Raw genomic sequence first — 21,957 nt, 5'->3', positions numbered from 1 at the left:
TCCTAGTCCCTCCCTGCAGTCAGGGGCAGATTGGTCCCATCCCTTATTTAACACTTATTTAACTGCTAAATATACAGAATTAGGAACATATATTAGAACATTGTTTGTACACATTCTCAAACTACAATGCATACAAGTGACAGGCATATATGACTATTCAAATATCAACTGACAGAAAACAAAGGCCTAGCTAGCCAAGCTCATATCACCTTACTGACATGAAAATAATATATACCAACATGAAACAGTACTTAAATCAGTGAAAGTATATACTAATACATTTAAAACAATGACTTACAGACTTATATTTCCAAGGCTTGTGTGTAAGAAAAAGGGAGAGCTCATAACTGTTACTTCTCCTCAGACTTGCTTACAGTGGAATAACCTGGAACAGGAAGTTGACAAAAACATGGCCAAAGTTCACCACCAGGTGGCAGTGTAAGGAACCAACTTTATATATACTAAGCACAGACATATATACAGATGTCAGCATAGGGGCAGTTGTGGTTGATTGGGTGTTTAGGGTTAATTTAGGGGCAGTTGTGGTTGATGGGGTGTTTAGGGTTAATTTAGGGTCAGTTGTGGTTGATGGGGTGTTTAGGGTTAATTTAGGGGCAGTTGTGGTTAATGGGGTCTTTAGGGTTAATTTAATGCTGAGGACTGACAGTTAATTTACCGTATTTGCTCAATTATAAGACGACCCTGATTATGAGACGACCCCCCAAAATCTGAATATTAATTTATAAAAAAAGAAAAAGCCTGAATATAAGATGACCCTATAGGAAAAAAGTTTTACCAGTAAATGTTAATTCATGCTATGATTGAGAAAAATATTTTGTTCTTACTTCCTTTTTTTTCAACTTGACCCCCCCCCCCCTAGTTATGCACATCTGCTCCCTGGCTTGCCACTCTGCCTCAGAAATGCCTTATACCCCCTATATGCCAATGTGCTCCATGATATGCCTTTTAACCCTCTAAATGCCACTGTGCCCCATGATATGCCTTTTGACCCCCTATGTGCCACTCTGCCTCCAGAATTGCCTTATACCCCTATATGCCACTCTGGCATTTAGGGGGTTAAAAGGCATATTATGGGGCAGAGTGGAATATAGGGAGGTATGAGACATTTCAGGAGGCAGAGTGGCGTATAGAGGGTTAAAAGGGATTTCTGGAGGCAGAGTGGCATTAAGGGGGTTAAAAGGCATTTCACACAGCACTCTGCCTACAGAAATGCCCTATGCCCCATTTAACACTCCCTCCCTCCTCCAAACTTACCGGAGCTTCTGAGTCCCCGGTGCATAGTCCGGGCAGCATGTAGAGCTCTACGCGATTCGCGTAGACAACTTCCCCTGCACCTGGGAGGAGGTGCGGTTAGCGGCTGGGGGGTAGTCTGCGTCCATCGCGCAGACCTTCCCCGGCTGTCAGAGATCACGGGGAACTCTGATATCTGACAGCCGGCGAATCGCAAAGTTGTGTGTGTGTGGGGGAGACAGGAGGATCCAGGTCCCCTGTAACGCTGCGGGGGATCTGGATCTTAGTCTCATAGTCAGACCTAGTTGAGGTCTGATTATAAGACAACCCTGATTATAAGACGAGGGGTATTTTTCAGAGCATTTGCTCTGGAAAAAACCTTGTCTTATAATCGAGCAAATACGGTAATTAATTTAATAAAGTTAAATTAAGGTGCAGTTAGATGTAAAGGGGGAATCTAAATCCTGGGGAGCAGTGAAGATGAATCCTGTATTTATTTATAAAAGTATTGTGTCAGTGTGATGTGAACGAGTCTGTGAATCCATGAGGGCACTATGGCATATCTGGGGGTATAAGGCTACTGGGGTATAATGCATACCAGGGGGCACAGTGGCATACTAGGGGGTATAAGGCATATCAGGGGGTATAAGGCATATGTGGGGATATGAGGCATATGTGGGGAGGGCGGAGTGGCATATCTGGGCGTATAAGGCTTATAGGGAATATAAGGCATATGTGGGGAGGACAGAGTGGCGTATCAGGGGGATAAGGCATATGTGGGAGGGTGGAGTGGCATATCTGGGAGGCAGTGTGGCAAGCCTGGGCTCAAATGTGCACAACTGGGGGGGCAGGTTGGGAAATAAAAACAAGAAATGAATTTTATATAAAAAAAATTATTCTGCTGTTTGTTTTTAACATCCTGTTTGTTTATTAAATTATTTTAAATAAATGAAAAATTTACATTAATTTTTTTATCCGATTGATCGAAAAAATAATTGGCCAACTAATCCATTATGAAAATAATCGTTAGTTGCAGCCCTAGACCAAACACTTTGCATGACCTGGAGGCATTTTGCTATGACGAATGGGCAGCTATTCCACCTTTAAGAATTTGGGGCCTCATAGATAACTATTACAAAAGACAGGAGAAAACTATAGTTAAAATGATACCATTTATTGGCTAACTGAGAGTTTAATTGCGAGCTTTCGAGACCAAGTTGTTAGGTCCCTTCCTCAGGCATTAATGAAGCTAACACAGACTTTTCTAAATATAAAAGCACAATTCACACATTAACAAAGACTTTAGATAAACACAGAGGTATTGGGGAATTTGTTCAGCAGTAAATTAGCTAGCAGAGATCCAATGGACAGATATGATTCAATCAAAGCATCCTTGGTCAGTTTACTCCCTGGTTAGAGGGGCCATAAAACCATTTGACATATGCCAGATCCATGAAGGTGTCATATGTTCCCAGGAATAAGTTGTTTATAGTTAATTCAAATTGTGAGAGGATTAATGGTTTGTAATGTTATAATGGGAGATGAATTCTCTGTCTCTGTTGAGGCCAGTTAGTAGGGTATTAAAACGGTATATTAGTTTGATCTCCCATATTTTTCTTTCCCTCTGGGTGCAGAACAATCCCATCAGTACTGACAGCTTCACATCCTGAATGCTGTGTCCAGGCTGACAGAAGTGTTCTCCAACAGGTGTATCTATTTTTTTCTGTTTGATGGTATGTCTGTGGGAATTAAACCGTTTGTGTAATGCTTGGCCTGTTTCCCCCACGTACATCGCTGTTGGGCATCTAGCACACATGATGAGGTACACCACGTTAGATGATTTGCACGTAAAGCAGCCATTTCTTTTGTGGTGTAAGTGTGAGCCTGGGATCTGTATTTCATCTGTGGGAAGGATGAGTGCACAGGTTTCGCATCTCTTTTGTTGGCAGGGAGAGGTACCATTTGCTATTTGCCTGTGAAGGGTGCTCCTCGCTATACATTGTTTGAGATTGGGAGCCTGTTTGAATGAGAGCAGTGGGGAATGTGGGAATACTGTCCGAAGTCTTTCATCAGTGTGCAAGATTTCTTGTAGTTCCTTTGAGATCTTGCGCAGGGCTTCCATTTGTGGATTATAGGTGACCACTAATGGTACTCGATCTCTTTTTTGTGGCTGCCGGTATCTCAGACGGTTTTCCCTGGGGATATTGATAGCTTTCTGTATTTGGAAGTCTGTGATTTTTATACTGTACTCATGGTTGATGAATTCCTCCCTGAGATTCTGGAGGTGTTTATCTCTGTCCATAGGATCCGAACAGATGCGGTTATATCGAATAGCTTGACTCTATATGGTTGAGTTTTTGGTATGTCTGGGATGGAAGCTGTTGTGTTTCAGATAGGTTGGTCTATCTGTTGGTTTGCGATAGAGTGAAGTCTGAATGGACTTGTTCTTTATGTAGATGGTAGTGTCCAGTAACTGGATGTTAGTGCGGGAGTAGCTCAGTTTCAGGTTTATAGTGGGATGAAAGGCATTATAGCCTTCATGAAATCTGAGGACTTCCTCTTCGCTACCAGTCCAGATGATTAGTATATCATCGATGTAGCGGAGATATACCAGTGGTTTGTTGTGGCAGGTGGAGATGTAGTCCTCCTCCAGTTTGGCCATGAATAAATTGGCATATTGTGGTGCCATCCGTGTGCCCATTGCAGTCCCCATTTTTTGGAGATAAAAGTCCTGTCCAAATGTGAAGTAGTTGTGGTTGAGGATAAAATGTATTAGTTGTGTTATGGGTTCCATTCCTAGGTTCTCCTGTTCTAGGTATTTGCGGCAAGCTGCTATACCGTCACAATTACAAAAGACTGCATTGATGTTAATATTAAGAAGTAAGGGTATGCAGACTTTTGAACAGGGGTCATTTAAATCTTTTCTTTGTTGCCATGTTAAGTTTTATGATGCCATTCTGTTAATATGAATCCCATAAGAAATAAAAGAAATGTAATTTGTCTCTTAAACCTAAAACACTCATGATCAGCAACTGAAGCAATGACATTCAGACAGGGTGTGTGGCATAATTGGAGGGGAGAGTATTTGTTAGGGTATCCCTGGGAATAGTAACGCATTGGGCTGACACATACAATTAAAGGGTAAGCTGCCTCTGTCCCCTTCAAATAACACAGACAGGGTAGGTCCTTCTACAATTACCCTGTCTCCCCAATTACATAACATAATTGGTCTCCCTTCCTTTTTACATAACATGGGGGATGTTGTTTACAGTCTAAAGAACAGCCTCTTCTTCATTGGGTGTCTTTTCCCTACTGTAGTAGTTTACATACACCCACTGTTATTCAATGGCTGTTTTATGGTATTTATTGGTTTATTTGCCCTAGTTACACATTAGAATATTTTTTTTATTGCACCACTTGGATTTGTACTGTTTGTTTTGTTATCCCCCTTAACCATTTTTGGCTGGTTCTTGCTGGGATAAAAAAACCTCACTAAGGGCTTATATTACTACTTCCATACAGCCGCAGGCAGTAGCAGAGTTCCCTGGGACTCTGAAGAAGGATAGCTGGAGGTGTGTGTTCTCTATAAGACTGTTAATATTATTGGTAAATGTAGACAAGTTGGGTGTGAGTGTCAGATCCTGAGTAAAACAGCTTCTAAAACAGCAGAGCAAGGTGAAATCTACTTTTCAAGTGAGATATTTTAAAGCTTAAAGGGAAGTACAAAGGCCTGGAGACAAGGCAGATCTAAGTCGATAATGACATTCAACATGAGGTGGAAATTGGCTTAGATGTTTAAACCCTTAGTGAGGGCTACAAAGCGAGTCAAACTCCAAGGAGCTATAGATGTTTAATTTTGTAATGGCATACAGTTGAGGATATTGAAATAGGAGTGGAAGGCTACAGTGTTTTTGTCTCTGTGCTATAGGAGCCGGAAAATCACATCAGAAGGGGCGTCACCAGCTTTCATATTTAGGGGGACACATGGGGGGACAGGGACCAAAGTAGGGGGGGCAATTATATATATATATATATATATATATATACTGGCATATATATATATATATACTGGCATATATATATATATATATATATATATATATATATATATATATATATATATGCCGGTATATATTAATATTAATATTAGCCCCTGCTGCCAATATATATAAATATTAGACCCTGCAACCAATATATTTTATATTGAAAAGAATTAGACCCCAGGAAAGCATTTCCTTGGGCCCCACTCCAGGCTCGTTAGCATGCAATCACTCCCTCCACTACCACACCAAAAAGATATTTGCCACACTGACCATAGATTAGGGGAAGACTGTGAGAGTCAGTGCAGTCTTCCCTCTTTCTGACCCTACCGTGACATTGAAAGGTCCTCATCCCCAGAGTCCCTTTGTCCCCTCCTTCACTAAGCCATACCTCTCTTTTACTTACTCCCTATAGTTCAGGTATAGATCAAATAAACAACACATTGAAACAGCACTGCAGGTATAGATCAACTGAATAAGACTTAAAAACTCAGTATTTTCATGTATACATAAATAATGTATGGAATCATAATAGTTATAGATCAACTGGAAATCACATGTAAACTCAGCACTGAAGGTATACATCAAATAAACAACACATGGAAACAACATTGCAGGTATTGATCAACTGAATAAGACATACAAACCCTGTATTTGCAGGTATACATAAATAATGTATGGAAACATAAAATACATTGCAGGTATAGATCAATTGGAATTCACATAAAAACTCAGCATTAAAGGGATAGATAAAACCCACCAAATTACAGGCAAAGATCACAGGTTGCACACCCCAAAGGCCAGGCTGGCATTCATACTGCCCACATAGAACCTGACCAGCACCCAAATTATACACATAGGACGTGCTATCTTTGTCCCCAAACAGCCCAGCATGAGTCAACTTTGTCGCCAAACAGCCCAGCGTACGCCATCTTTGTCCCCAAAAAGCCCACCCTGTGCCATCTTTGTCCTATAAACATGCTACCTGTGCCATCTTTGTCCCCAAGGCTTAAACACCCTACTTGTGTCAACTTTGCCTTTCTACAAATCGATTATACACCTTTGATACACACAACCACTTTTACAGTGACTCACTAATTCACACAATTCATTCACACAATTGTGCATTCTCACAAATTCATTAATTCTTTCACTCATTCACACAATTAATACACACATTAATTAATTTATTCTCACTCATTCACACAATGCATCCACACATTAATTCATTCATTCTCTCACTCATCTACCCCTCTTCCCCCTTTTCTCACTATCTACCCTCCCTCTCACTATATACCCTCTCTCCCCATCTCCCACAAAAAAAGATGGTGTTTAAGTTGGGGGAGGCACAGCATGATGTATATTGCAAAGTTTTAAATGTGGAGCAGTCACAAGGAAACCAACAGAATATTCCATTCTTAACACTTTAATTTTTTTATTTAAACCCGGTCTAGATCCATGGTCTTCTTCTTAGTCCTGCATTTTGTACAGTTACATGTTTGTTCTTGCTTTCAGATTTTCTTAGCTTTAGCCAATTTTGAGAGGAATGATAAAGGGGAAGAGTTTTCAATCATTTACAAATGGAATCCCAAGAAGATGAAGTTTTTACAGTATCAGAAGATAAGGACATACAGTGCTCGTGATTGGGAGGCTTTTCACATAGACGGAGACACTTTCCTTGTTGTTGCTAACCACCGAGAAGGTATTAGATCCATTTTCTATTTTTAGGAATACAATTAGGAAAACCTCACTTGTTTTTACAATTATACGTTAAGAGATAAAATATCCAACAAATTTACATATAGATGATCACTTCCTGGGAAGTGCCTTTTGTCTGTCCTGGTGGGCAGAATAGGTTGTCAATAGTACATCTGTTATCAATGTTCATGCTCCCTTTCAAATCCTCATTTCCAACAGATATTTTTTTTGTAATTAAGCCCTATGCGACCATATTGACATACCTGTTTGTCATCAGAAGTTACGTCTAAAAGCCCATTAGTACAAAAATGAAAGAGGTGCTAAATAATAAACAGAATAATGAATATGGGGATAACCCGTTCAACTAGATGAGAAAACTAAAGAGGACAGAAAGGGCAAATCGCAAAACCCCGATATATAAATTATATAATATAAATTAAATACATATAACGAATTCATAAAGTTAAAAATAAATGAATAAAACAATGATGAGTAAAATTTCCCTAATATGTATGAAATAAATCACTAAACACTGGCATGACAAATGTGCGTTTGGCTCAGGGCTACATTGCTATAAGACACTCAAAGGATTAAAAAAAGCACAATATAAATCCCTATAACCAACCATTTTAATGGAAGAAATATATGTAACATATATATATGGAACAAAACTAAGTATCGATATTAACTAGTTAATAAATAAATGACCCATAATGCAAAAGTAAAGTATCTAGTCTGCTACCAGACATCAGGCCATGCATCAGCGCCAGGTTATGAATGGCCTTATCAAAACAGCTTGCCCAGGCACTGCATTAAAAACTATTCTAAAGTAGAAGAAACAGACTGATCAGGTAGGCAGGAGGGGAGAACATTTTTATAAATTCTATTCTTCTATAAATAAATCTATTTATATACTTATTCATATTGATACTTAGTTTTGTTCCCTATATATATTCTTCTATTAAAAGGGTTGTCTATGAGGATTCATAGTGTGCTTTTTAGTATTTGGTTTTGAACCCTTTGAGTGCCTTATGGCAATGTAGCCTTGATTATACACTCTGTGTATTTAGCCACATGCATTTATTTCTGGGTTTTGCTCTTTGAACCCTATCTTTCCTCTCTGGTGTTGGTAAAAGCACATTAGGATCTACCAGTACGTCTTGACTAGAAACAATTTCCTTCTGGGAGGAGTCATTGCTGACACCAAAAGTTCACTTGAGGACAGGGGGGTTTGTCTAGACCAGTGCTCCTCAACCCTCTCCTCAAGGCACACCTAACAGTCCAGGATTTAGGTATTACTCAGGTTTTTCTAAGTTGCACAATTAATTAACAAAAATACCTTAAACACCTTAGACACACCTGAGTAATACCTAAATCCTGGACTGTTAGGTGTGCCTTGAGGAGCACTGGTCTAGACCATGCTGGGACCCCTGATTGCTCATAAGCATTGCAATGAGTAAAATTGCAAAAAAAAAAATATTTTAGTATAGTTTTTTTTTAATCTATTATCACTAAGAATTAATATGTTTTATGTATTTCTATGATTTTAAAAGAAGTCCCCATTTCTTCTAAACAAAATGATGTATAATTTGTGTGAGTTTATCAAATATGGAAAAGGAAATCATGGTTTAACAAGCATATGGCAAAAAATAAAAATACCCTCTGGTCCTTAGGGTATGAAAAAGATCCAGTCCCGAAGGGGTTACATTTCCTAAATAAGGATTATGTAAACTGTATTTTAAAAGTAAGTACGTTTTTTCGTAATCATTTTCTTCAGAGGTAAAACCCCTCCAAGCTTTAATGTTAACTTGTATGTAAAATCCATTAGTAAGATTAACATAATACCACCAGACCATTGATTCTCATATATTAAAATAAGTATGGAGAATTGTGAATTTGACATGGTTACTTTTTGCAATTTTCAGATATGAATCTGACATTATGTTAGAAAGACCAACTGCATAAGTATTATTACCGGTAATTTCTGTAACACCATCATATTCTGCAGCAATTTACAATGGGTACAGAAGTCCTATTAGCTGCATGGTACCTCTCAACTTGCTGCTAATACTCTGCCTGCCTAACATGGTTTATTAATTTATGACTTAAGTCTTACTAGTGCACCAATTGAGAAGTTTATTTATTAGTACTGATGTCAACTTTAGAAACCGCGTTTAAAAATCATGCCTTTAATTGTTTCAACTTTACCTTTTAATAAAAAGAAAAAAAACAACCAACCAGATATACCCTCACAATACACATTCATTAAACAGCTACCTCAACCAATTGTTACGGTAAACATAGATCCCATAGGAGTTACAGAATTGTACCATGAAAGCTATGGAAAGAAAAAGTTAAAATCGGATAAAGAAAATACATTTGAAGGGTAAATGAATTCCATTAGATTGCAAGGTTTTTAGATTTTTAATATGTAGTCATGAAAGCTTGCAATCTAATACAATTTAGTTAGTCAGTAAATGTACAATCTATACAAAATTACTATGAAGTGTACCAGTGAGTCTAACTGTGTTGTAATTTAGAACAATGTATACAAGTGGAAAATTGGAAAGAACACATTGAAAACACATTGCAATGAAAAAATACTGTAAAATATATTCATGACATAGAAATGGCAGTTTAATTGAGACTTTGGAGGTTAGTATGCTGTTCAAATAACATTCTACATACTTTGATAAGTATTTGTTAATTACTACACATTTTATTGTTCCAGACAATAACCACAACATTAACAGTGTTATTTATAAGTGGAATGCAGTCAGTGGACTTTTTGAGATTAACCAGACCATACCTACCTCTGGAGCCTATGACTGGGAATTCTTCATTATAGGACCCTATCCGTTCCTTGTTGTTGCAAACACTTTCAATGGCACATCAACCAATATCAATTCCCATATCTACGTTTGGTTAGGAGGTGCCTTCAGACTGTTCCAGTCCATAACAGTAAGTATCACTTTCTAACTGTTCCCATTTATACAGTTGTTTTACCTATACGTTTAAAGCTACAGTATCTTATATATTTATTTCATTCCATCTTTCTAGCCATTTGTCTCAATATTTATTCCCTTAATTGATAAGACTAACAAGGTACCTCCAGGTACCTAGCATCATTTTGTGTCAGAGGAATGATGTCCTACTGCTTTATACCATTATTTTTAAATGTTGCCCGCCTTCTAATTTTAGACATCTTCTCACAGCTAAATATTTATATATATTTGAACAATAGGTAGCAACCTTATAATCTACAGGAAAAATTGTATAAACTTAAACACAAGGAATTCATGGAATATTAGAACTCCATTAGGTGAACATAAAAAGTTTTTCATTCTCATTTAGTGGAATGGAGCATGAAAATGGCAACAGTTTGACACATTTATCATATTTATACATAGCTAGCTTTTGTAGTAGATTTGGCATTGAGAGGTTATAAAATGATATCTTGTTGCATCCACATTTTAAGGAGCCTATAATATGTTCAATGCCAGCTGTTTTTATATACACTTTATACCTCTACCATTCTTCTTCCAGGAAGTGTTGTCACAAGGTCACATATAGTTGCTGTGGAAACATTCATTGGCTGGGATAAGATCAGGGCCGGCCCGACAATGGAGCCGAGTGGCGCAACCGCTCCAGACGGCACTTTGCCGCCCCAAGCCCTTTTTTTCTTTAAAGCGAAAGAGAGAGAAAGGGGCGCCGAGTGGTTTTCGCTTACCAAGCTGTCAGTACCCGCTCGGCTCCCCTCTCTTCCTCCTCTGTGGCGACTCTTCCTGTTCGCTCTCGGTGCCGGCTTGTAATGCTGAGTGCCGGAAGATTTCCGGCGCTCAGCATTACAAGCCGGCACCGAGACCGAACAGGGAGACTCACCGCAGGACTGCTGAAAGGTAAGTACAAGGGGGGGGGGAGAGGAAGGGTAGATAATGGGGGGGGTGGCATTTTAAAATTCGCCCCAGGCGGCATTTTGCCTTGGGCCGGCCCTGGATAAGATGCTGCATTGTAATGAAAACACACTTTACAATGTACTGTACTTATAAGCTTGTAGAAAATATGTTTTATATGGAGATTTCAGGTTGTCTGAATGTCTGTCCAAGGCTTTAAACAGAGGATGTATTATAGTAGTACATTTATAGATTTCTTGGTCATCATGAATCCTGGTCTGTATTTCTCCTAATAAAAGCACCTCTAGTTTCTAAAACATATTAAAATGGAGGAACTCAATGATTCTGCACTGTAACTTTGTGGTGAGCCTAACAAACTCTTCTAACCTCAATCCCAATCCCTACTCCTAAAGTAAAACTCTATAGTAGTTGCATCATACCAAAGGGGGGATATGATTAATCATTATAAATATAGGAGCAAGTCAGATATCCCCTTTAACTGTTGATTCTCATAAAAAATTTCATTAAGGTGTGTAATGACCTAAATTTGGTCCTGCAGCATATATTTCCCACAACCACTACCAAATAAATAAGCAATACAGACTCCTTACCTTAAGCAAATGTTTACTATATAGTGTTAAACCATAGTATACCCACATAATTTTATGTGGAAGCTATGAATCTATCAACAGGAGGAGAATGTAAGAACTGCTTCAAATGTAAAGAAATAGATGTCCAAACTCTCAAATGCATAAGTAAAATCTATAACTAGTAAGATGGTGTATTTACAGAATTACCATCACTGATTAATTAGTGTACATAATTAGTAGACATGCAGTACATATGCTATATGACCTGGTTTATTAAAAAGAAAAGGTTCAATGTGCACACTTTTCGTAATAATCAATAATATGGAAGAAATGCAAATATTTTTCTCCCACTATAGATAACTGGTTATTAGGAGCAATGACGCTGCCTGGTTAAATAATTCCAGTTTTCCCCGCTATAATTAAACACTTATACCAAACAGGTGCTACTTAATATGTAGGTTGAAACACAATTAGCATGTTCATTACATTTTCTAAAATAATTTCAAAAACTTACCAACCCATCTGGTTGAGGTACTAAGACTATGGAGATAGACCATTGGCTATGTGACTCCTCGATAACTACTAGCTCTTAACATTTTCATTACTTCCATTTATATTGCTTCCCTTGTTGCCTCAGGAATACTATAGGCCTTTAATTTTACCATTACTCCTGGTTCTGTGATTATATCATGGCAGATTTCTCTAGTTCTTCCAGGTATAATTGAGAAGACCTATTTATTTATATAATTTCTTTAGCTTCCTTCTGTTGTCCAGGGGTAAGAACAGCAAAAATTCTAACCTCTGGAACTGGGGATTTGTCTACAGAAAAACATCTTTCCCTATCCTTCTAGGGCTTAAGCCAGTTCACATGGCAAACCTGTTTACCCTTCCTATGGCCAGGCTGTCTAATGTTGTGGTTTACCCTCCTTAGTTGTGTAATAACCTTTTATTGGCCTTGTCAATAAGACAGCTCATTAGCACACAGTCAAGTGTGCTCACCATCTCGTAAGTGCAATTTTTTCTATACTATTACCGTAACGGCCAGGAATGGTCAGGATCAGTAGCTGAGGATCCACCCCTTACAAAAAAAATACTGCAGTTTTTCTGAAGTAATGCTGCAGTTTTTTGGACATGAAAAAACTGCAATACTGCACTTTTACTGCAGTATTACTTCACATTTACTGCACTTTTACTGCATTTGTACTTTCACTGTACTGCAGTTGTACTGCAGTTATTTTTGTACGGAAGTACAAATGCAATAAAGCTGCAGTACTTTGAAGTACAACTGTAGGTTTGCAGTATAAAAAAAAAGTGCAGTAAATGTGCAGTAATACTGCAGTAAAAGTGCAGTAAATGTGCAGTAATACTGCAGTAAAAGTGCAGTATTGCAGTTTTTTCATGTCCAAAAAACTGCAGTATTACTTCAGAAAAAACTGCAGTAATTTTTCCTAAGGGACAGTGCAGAACCCAGACAAGAACCAGAACAGGCGTCTGGGACACGGGTACAGCAGTCCACAAACGAACCTGAGGTCGAGGATTGGTGAAGTCAGGATAGCCGTGAGACGTAGCCAAGGTCAAGGATTGGTGAAGTCAGGATAGCCGTGAGACGTAGCCGAGGTCAGAACCAGAACAAACAGGATAACTTAGACGTACGAGCAGAGCCCAGAGAACAAGCAATGAATCACTTTGACAGGCAGCTAGTGGACAGCTTAGGAGCCCTAAAATAGGCCCCAAGCAGATAACCCTGCCCCAAGCCAAGTGCACAAATGACGGAGAAATGGCCTGCACATGCGTATACTGCCACAGGAGTAAATGGTTGGCTATCATTGGAGTGGCTTGCGCATGCGCAAAGTCTGACAGCATCCGCGGGAGGATGCTGCAGCCGTAGCCACAGGTAAGGTGGTTACAATTACACTGGTGACAAATACTGCGCAATTTGGTTCATTTCTTTATTACTTTACTCAGATCTAAAGATACTGAGAGGAGTCTCTCCGGAGCGGTCTCAGCGCGTCCTGGGGTGGGTGTTCTGTGTTGCTGAATGCCTCGCTATCGAGGCATTTCAGAGTCACCATTGAAGTTTAGGAGGCGATCGTTGCAACTCTAGGACTCTATGGTCTTGATTTGGTAATCAGAATGTTTGTTCATCTTGAGTTTTATGATCAGAGTCACAGGGCAGATATTTGGGTCTCTGGGGTCTGAGGTTGGATGTCATTAAAAATAGCGTTCTATAATGCCCAGGGTTAAAAAAAGAAAAACGAGGATGTTTGTTCCAATATCTGAAGGATAATTCATTACATATAATATTTGTGACACATTGGCCTGATCCCCCAGTAAACTATGGAGATTTGAAAGATTTCCTATAGTCTATGCTTCAAACTTAAGAGGGAAAAGAAAAACAGAGGTACTACTATAATTATTTTATGTTTATGATTTCAACGATAATCTTGGGAGATATCAGATTCTGATCGCTAAAATAAACAATATTCTATACACTCTGGTAAATAAATATGCTCCAAATGAAAACCTACTTAGGTTTTTAAATAAAGTAATGATGAAAGTAGACTGGGTATTCGTGGCACCTTGATTATAGGAGGTGATTTTAACTGCATGATGGACCTTAGAGTAGATAAAAATCTAGATGCTAGGAAAAAAATGGATCCCCTTTTAGTTTCAATATCAATTCCATTAATGAAAGGATTACACTTTTTTCCACAGGTACACCAATCTTATTCTAGAATACATTGGTTTCTCATTAAAGTTAAATTTTTGGAGTCCATGGCTTTTAAAATCAGTTCCATTACTTGGTCAGCTTACTCTCCAGCATATTCAGCATATAAATTAAGATCCAAAAAAAAAAAAATTTTGAGTAATACAGTACATGTTACACAATTAATGAAGCTGAAAATTATCTTAGCATAAACGAAAACAATGAAGTCTCAAAACTTGTTCCTTCAAATGATTCATGCGCACCCTTTTTATCAAATTAGGGCTCACCTTAAAAAAGAAAAATAAGATGAACTCTCAACACTACATATAAAACTGGCTAAAATTAAAAACTTAAATAAGAACCGAACAAATTATTTTGTGACAAATAAATTAATAAAACTAAAACAAGAGATAAAAGAAAAGACTTACAATAAAATGTATATAACCATTATCTTCCTATCCCAGACATTTCCAAATTACAAGAAGCATGTTTGATTTCCCATTTCCGAAACTGGTTAAACCCGGAACTAGAAAATACTAGTTGGTATCTTATGGACAAGTTGGACTGTTATCCTTATCATCCATCCCATTTGTTATGGCTTTGTCCAAATATAATCAAAAAATGTTAGACAAGCAATATGGTTATAAAAGGGCTTTTAATAACTATTAAAAAAAAAAATCCATACTTTAGGACATTTGTCAAAATTTACTCCAATCAAAAGTTTTAGAATAGATGACCTGGATCTGACTACTTGGTCCCTTAAGGGCATAAATTTACTTTCAGAAATAATGAACCAAAATAAACTTTTCAAATTTACAGGAAAAATCTAATTTGACTCCCAGAAAAGTGTTTTTTCCTAATTAAGAATTAAAAAAAAATTGACCACCAGGAAATGTTCTGATCTATTAAAAACCTTGTTTATATATAAAAATCTCTAGAATACTTAACCCCTTAAGGACCAGGCTGTGTTTTACCTTTTGTACCATTGGGACGGAGGTTTTAACACTTTTGCGGTGTTCGTGTTTAGATGTAATTTTCTCTTCACTCATTTAGTGAACCCACACAAATTATATGTTGTTTTTTTCAGGAAAAGAAGGGCTTTCTTCAGATACCATTGTTTTGATGATATTATCTAATTTCCCATAAAAAATAATAAAATATGCTGAAAAATGTAAAAAAAAACCCCCACATTTTCTGACTTTTACCCCAAAAATCTTTTACTCGTCCAAAAAAGCTAATGAAAAAACCTTCTAAATATATTATACTATTTGTCCTGAGTTTAGAAATACCCAATGTTTTTATGGTTTTTTTGCTTTTTTCTGCACGTTATGGAGCATTAAGTACAAGTAGCGTTTTGCTATTTCAAAACCACTTTTTCCAGATCTGGTAATTCTTCCCCCCATGTGCCATTTCGGGTATCTTTGAAGCCGGCCAATGCAATTTACCCCATCAAATCATATATTTTTGAAAACTAGACACCCCAAGGTATTTCAAATGCTAGAATTTTAACTCTTTCCATGCACTAATTCCACCACCAGTCTTTGTCAAACTTTGTGGTAGTAATTTATTTTTGTTTTTTATCGCTAAAATTGCTCTTCAGGTATGGATTTACAGGTCCTGGTATACAACACTTTCAAACAACACCCCAATATGTGTTCAGCAACATCTCCCGAGTACAGTGATACCCCCCCATGCATGGGTTTGTCGGGTTGTTTGGGAGGTAAAACGCCACATTAGGAAGTGCACAATTTTTAACTTGGAACTTTTACATCTGGTCAAACCATCAAACCATATATTTTTGAAAACTAGACACCCCAAGGTACTTAAAATGGTAGTATTTACCCTTTCCATGCATCAGATTCTGCCACCAGCCTTTGTGGTAGTATTTTTTTCGGTATTTTTTTTCACACAAAATTTTGTACTTTGGGTATAAATGTATAGCTCCAGGTATACGTCACTATCAAACACCCCAATGCGTGTTCAGCAACATCTCCCGAGTACAGTCATACCCCACATGTATGGGTTTGTCTGGTGTTTGGGGTTAAAATGCCACATTTTGGAAGTGCGCTTTTTTTTCCCCTTTTCGGTCAGTCTGTGCCTATGCCATATCTTTGAGCCCGGCCACTCCAATTTACCCCATCAAACCATTAATTTTTTTAAATTAGACACCCCTTGGGTATTTGAAATGCTTTTATTTAAATTTTTCCATGTCAGGATTTTTGGGAAGATACAGCGCTAATTTTAGCACTTGCTCATAATAATAAACTTCATTTTTTAATTTTATTTATTTTATTCTTTTTGGACTTTTTTTTTACATTTTGCTGGAACTGGATAGTTCCTCTGATGCATAATTTTTAAATGTTACTATGCTATTTTTTTTTTATTTTTTTTTTATATTTTACTAATCACATAGTGATTAGAAAGCTGGGCTCCATTGACTTGTATGGTTGAATGGAGTACCTGTATTCTACCTGCAAGTGGAGCCAGAGTTCTCTAGAGGGTCTGGAGACCATCTAGCAAACTTTTTCAACTTTATTATTTTTTTTTACAGGGCTGAGCGTTTGGTGTCGCTGAATGCCTCCTGATCGAGGCATTCCAGCGACACCATTGAAGTTTAGGAGGTGATCGTTGATCGGCTCCTAAAGGCTTTTAATGTATGGCGGATGCTGACGCCCCGGGGAGGGGCCAGACATGGCCCATGATGCCGATCTCGGTGTTGCTGAATGCCTCGACATCGAGGCATTACAGCAACACCGTTTAAGCTTAGAAAGTGATCGTTGATCACTTTCTAAGCTTGTTTAAGTCTCATGACGTGTCAGGCACGTCATGGGTCGTTAAGTGACCGTTTTGCATGACGTGCCTGACCCGGCAATGGACGTTAAGGGGTTAAAGTATTAAAATATATTTAATTAATAAGTGGTAAACATTGTTTCTTTAAAAATGGGAGGATACTTTGGGACAATCGTTACCCCTCGAAGAATTTTTAGCTGGCATAACATTTGTTAGGAAACCTGCATATCATTGACAGGACTGCACTGTAAAATAATGTCCCCACAAAACTTAATAAAATCCATAGTTCAAACTCTGATTTCTGCTGGCGATGCCTTAAAGATAAATTTTGCTATTTTCATCTTTGGTAGCAAAGCAGTAAACGTGACTCAAAAATATTTTAGAAAAATTTACTGATTAAAATATTTTCCCTGGATATAGAAATAAGACCAAATCTGGTTTTTTTCATATGACTCTTCCTGTTAAAAAACTATCTCAGAAATTATTAATTCAGATTCTAATGGCTGTAAAGATCACAATATCTAGAAAATGAAAAAAACCCCACTAATTTCAGAGGTAATAAACCAGATTGAATATCAATATAAAAAGGAATTTGGTTTATTTGCTTCTATTGCTTCAAATATACACCTACCACCTTATTTGGCAACCCTGGACTAACCATTTAAGCCAAACTATTTGACGCCTCCCCCCTTTATCTTAATTCCCCAAGTGGGAAGATCCACCTCTGCCCTCAGAAGCCACGGTGTCACTTTGTATGTGTGATGGTATGTATGTTCAGTCAAATTTGCACTTAATAAAAAATTTAGAAAAGGGATAATAGTTCTAACAAAGCAAAATATCGAAGGTCATAAATAAAAAATATTTGATAGTTTTAAACCTTTTTTTCTCCCTTAATTTGAATCCTTAAAGGTTATTTTGTAATTATGATTTTTTGTTGTTCTCTCTTCCCTTTTCCAAATTTTCACGTTTGTCACTTTGTATTATAAATACCGTATTTGCTCCATTATAAGCATACCTGGGAACTTCTCGGCTCCGGCTAAAGGAAAAAATGGGTGGGGAGCGGGATGGGTCAAGACCCCGCTTCCGCGACCTGGAGGATTCAGGTCTTGACCCGGAGAACCGAAGGAGCAGTGCTCATCTGGCAATCTCCGGGTCAAGCCCGGTGTCACGATTACTATTAAATCGTGATTACTATTAAAACTATTCACTATAAAATACTTGAGCAGATATACACTTTTTTTAAAAATTCACTCAGGCATACTGTTCTGTTCCTCTTCCTTTACAGGGAAGTTTTCTTGTTTACGTTTTTTATTACCTTATAATGTTACAATGTAACTGAGATAAATGCTTATCAAGATGGTTTGAATTTTCAATGTAATGACAGCTGCGACTGTCTTGGTTTGATCATAACTGACAGCTGTGACTGTCTCCCATGTATTACTATTGGTGTTATTTGTACTTCTTATTTCTTTGAAAATTAATAAAAAACTATTGAAAGTAAATATGAAAAATAGTTTACATGTGAATCAATATTTACTAGTAAAACTTTTTTCTTATAGGGTAGTCTTATATTCAGGGTTTTTCTTTTTTTCCTAAATTAAATATTAAAATATTGGGGGGTCGTCTTCTAATCAAGGTCATCTTATAATCGAGCAAATGCAGTATATATTTATTTTATATATCTCCTTTGATGATTTTTTCTTTTATTTTTTTTTAATGACATTGTTTGTACTTTATCCACTGCTTGTAGAAATAAAAGAAATAAATAAAAAAAAATCTTAATCACTCTCTACCCATAACATTTCAGTTTTATAATCCCCAGTATTGCTGTGCTGTCAAATTGAGTGTCCAAACCTCATTTTTGTACTGTATCTTATCACTGCTGAATTTGTTTACACCATATAAGTAAAGGATAATACCGATGTGGAGTCATGTGAAATAGGTTGTAATGCCATTAGACTAGAACTGAACAGTTTCTGCCATTTTTGATGCTGTAAAATCAATACTTTCTCTTTTTATTTTAGACATTTGGCGCTTCTGACTGGGAGTTTTTCCGAATTCAGGGCCGTTTTTTTCTTGCTGTTGCCAACAGTCACAGTTACGATGTAGGGACACAGGAGCTCAAAAATTTGTATGTCATCAATTCAACAATTTACGAGCTGAACATCACTGGACAGTTGTTTGTGAAGTTCCAGGATATCCTCACTTACAGGTATTCATCTGAAAGAGCTCTGCCTCTAACTCTGAAAATAGTGAAGCATCCTGGAGAAATGTTTATATGTAAATTAGTTTTGGAACATCATGGTTGTAAATGAATATCAATAATATAATGATGCTCAGAGCTATTGAAGTAGCATTAGCTTGTGAACTATGTGAACTAATTCCATCGTAGATTCTCAGCTTTTGATCAGCAAACCATTAGGATCCCTAAGAGAGTGGTTATTTGTTCATCAGATAGATAGCAATTTCTTGAATCTTAACCATTAGGGAAATGGCTTTAAAAACCTTCTTTCGGAATAATGGTTCATGCAGGTTTTAAAGGTTATAAGTAGTATAAATGGAACAAGGGTTTATCTCTTTATATCATCATCATCATCAACATCTTACTGTTAAATTATCACCAACTTTAAAAATAGCTGACTTATTTTGAAGATAAGTTTTAAGTAGAGCAAGAAACTCTATAATCGTTACATATATTATATGTAAAGCTTTGGTTCTGGAGTTACTATAGTATTAGTTCCTCCTCATATGTTAATCTGCTTTGTTCTCCATTGTATGTTTCTTTTGTGAAACTAATTTCTTTGCCTTATTTTGTAGTATGTGGAGAACAGTTTTGTTACTTGCCGTGCTTACTTCTCCATTTAAATATATATTTATACATACAGTCTGCTTTTCTATACAAGAGCCCCCTCTATTAGCCTAATTTTTTCAAATATTTTTGAACTTCAGCATAAAATACAGTGCTATGTACAGTAATGCAATTTAGCATTAAAAAAAGGCTTTTATCTTGGTTCCAGCTTGCTTTATCTGCAGACCTAAGGGTGCTAGTCGTTCATGTGATATTTTTGATGACTTTCCTTACTCAAATACCATACTGTAACACCAGAAGGTAAAAGAAATAAACACCAGATAGTGAACGTGAGAAATGAAATAATAAAAAGGTACTTCCTCACAGTACTGCAGCGGCCCAGAACAACACTCCTCTTAGTGTTCAACAGAAAACAACGCAAGTACTATACTTGCGTTGTTCAAATACCATACTGAGCTGATTATTTATTTTAATAAGAGTATCTGGTTGGGTGAATAATAATGAGCCATTTTTTTTTGTTTACCTGATGCCAGTAATACAAAAAATGGAGTTCCCCCTGCTGTCCATGTACTTGCCCAAGTAGTGTGCAATAACAATTGCATAGACTATGTTGCCCAAAAAACTGAACCAATTTTATCTTCCACATCTAAACACCAGTAATCAGAAATCAATCTGTGTATTGCCGATATGTTTGCAGATTGCTGATATGTGTGCATATGTGGGTGTGTGCTTTTCTCTGGGATACCTTATTTCAGGTGTTATTATATAGCTGTGGTGTGAATAGAATAACATATTTCTCCATGAGCTGTATAATATAGAGCAGAGATGTGGCTCTTAGCAATATGCGACTATACTTAGCAAACTTTCTTGGATGTTACAGTATTGGAGAAAAGTCCAACTTGGAATTTCACTAATGACACAAAAAACATGCATAACCTTGCCTGCAATTTGAAAATGTCAGTTGGGACTGTAGAGAATAACTGCATTTATCTATTGTTCTTCAATCTTAAACTATTCTCTTTCCTTCAGTCTATCTAAGGAAGTCACCCATCAAGATAGTTACCTGTCTTTCGATAGCTCACAGTCTATATGACTTTGGTTCCTCCAGTCTTACCCAATTTTTACACCCTTTTCTTCTGTATGTCTTTCTTTCATTTTTTTTATTAGTGCAGTGGACTGGGAATTCTTCATAGTTGGCGAGGACTACTTCTTGGTTGTGGCAAATTCCTTTGATGGCAGCTCATTCTCTGTCAACAGTGTTATATACAGGTACTGTATATACAATTTATGCTGTCATAAAGGGTGTGGTATTTATATGACAGATAATACTCATGCAATACCACTTTTAGTGGTGCAATAAGAGCCAACATGATAGGAATTAATGGTAACCCAGTTCTATTCTCCTCTTCATTTCGGACTATACTCCAGCTGCTTATGATGCTTATGTCATTTGTAACACCTTTTTATCATCACAATATTCTTGATGCACTATGCAGCCAGCTGTACATCATAACATTTAGTAGAATGTGTCAGTTTTTGTGTTTTATTTATTTCACAGGTGGCAAGGATATGAGGGATTTGTAGCTGCCCACTATCTTCCCACCTATGGCTGCCGAGACTGGGAGGCTTTCAATACCAGCACTGGTTCGTATTTAATGTATTCCAGTGCTAAAGAACCTACCTCCAGAGTGCTTAAACTGAAGACTTTCTGAAAACACAAATATCTGTAATCATTGGAAATCTACCCATCATTGTGTTATTTTAGACACTTGTAATGCAATGGATTATGCCTTATTTTTTTTGTTAAAAAACAAGTAGGGAAATCAATAGAATTTGCTTGTATAGCATATGGAGGTAAGGGACTTCATTACCCATCTAAACCTCAATTAGTGTTAAAGTAGTTGAAAATATATGGTTTGCAATTCAACATCCGGACTACTACCATAATTGCGGTCACAAAAAGCTCCATTGTAATCAATAGAAACAAACTTCTACTAAGAGCAAAAAATGGAAGCCACTATCCTACTCCTACGCTTTATTATATCCCACTGATTTAGATATTTGACACGGCAATACAATTACATTATTTTATTTAGAATGCACAGATATCTTTGGACATATATTATTTACTGCAAAAGCAAAAAAAGTATATTCATATAATACAGGGATAAAGAGACAT

The 21,957-nt window shown here is 37.1% G+C and overlaps 1 protein-coding gene across 1 annotated transcript in view; it reads left to right on the top strand.

Annotated features, from left to right (window-relative positions):
- Positions 1-21,490, top strand: part of LOC149287545 (thrombospondin-type laminin G domain and EAR repeat-containing protein-like) — a 59,037-nt gene extending 37,547 nt beyond the window's left edge. Inside the window, exons 8-12 of the mRNA XM_089492754.1 lie at positions 6,807-6,993; positions 9,721-9,950; positions 18,994-19,181; positions 20,946-21,047; positions 21,337-21,490. Of these exons, the coding sequence (XP_089348880.1) occupies positions 6,807-6,993; positions 9,721-9,950; positions 18,994-19,181; positions 20,946-21,047; positions 21,337-21,490 (861 nt within the window). The remainder of the gene's footprint in view (positions 1-6,806; positions 6,994-9,720; positions 9,951-18,993; positions 19,182-20,945; positions 21,048-21,336) is intronic.
- The last annotated feature ends 467 nt before the right edge of the window (positions 21,491-21,957 follow it).

This window comes from Sceloporus occidentalis, unplaced genomic scaffold (assembly GCF_023333645.1).
Source record: "Sceloporus occidentalis isolate IW3139 unplaced genomic scaffold, rSceOcc1.0.p SCAF_59, whole genome shotgun sequence".
Taxonomy (NCBI): Eukaryota; Metazoa; Chordata; class Lepidosauria; order Squamata; family Phrynosomatidae; genus Sceloporus; species Sceloporus occidentalis.
This window is presented reverse-complemented; position numbering and strand designations above follow the sequence as displayed.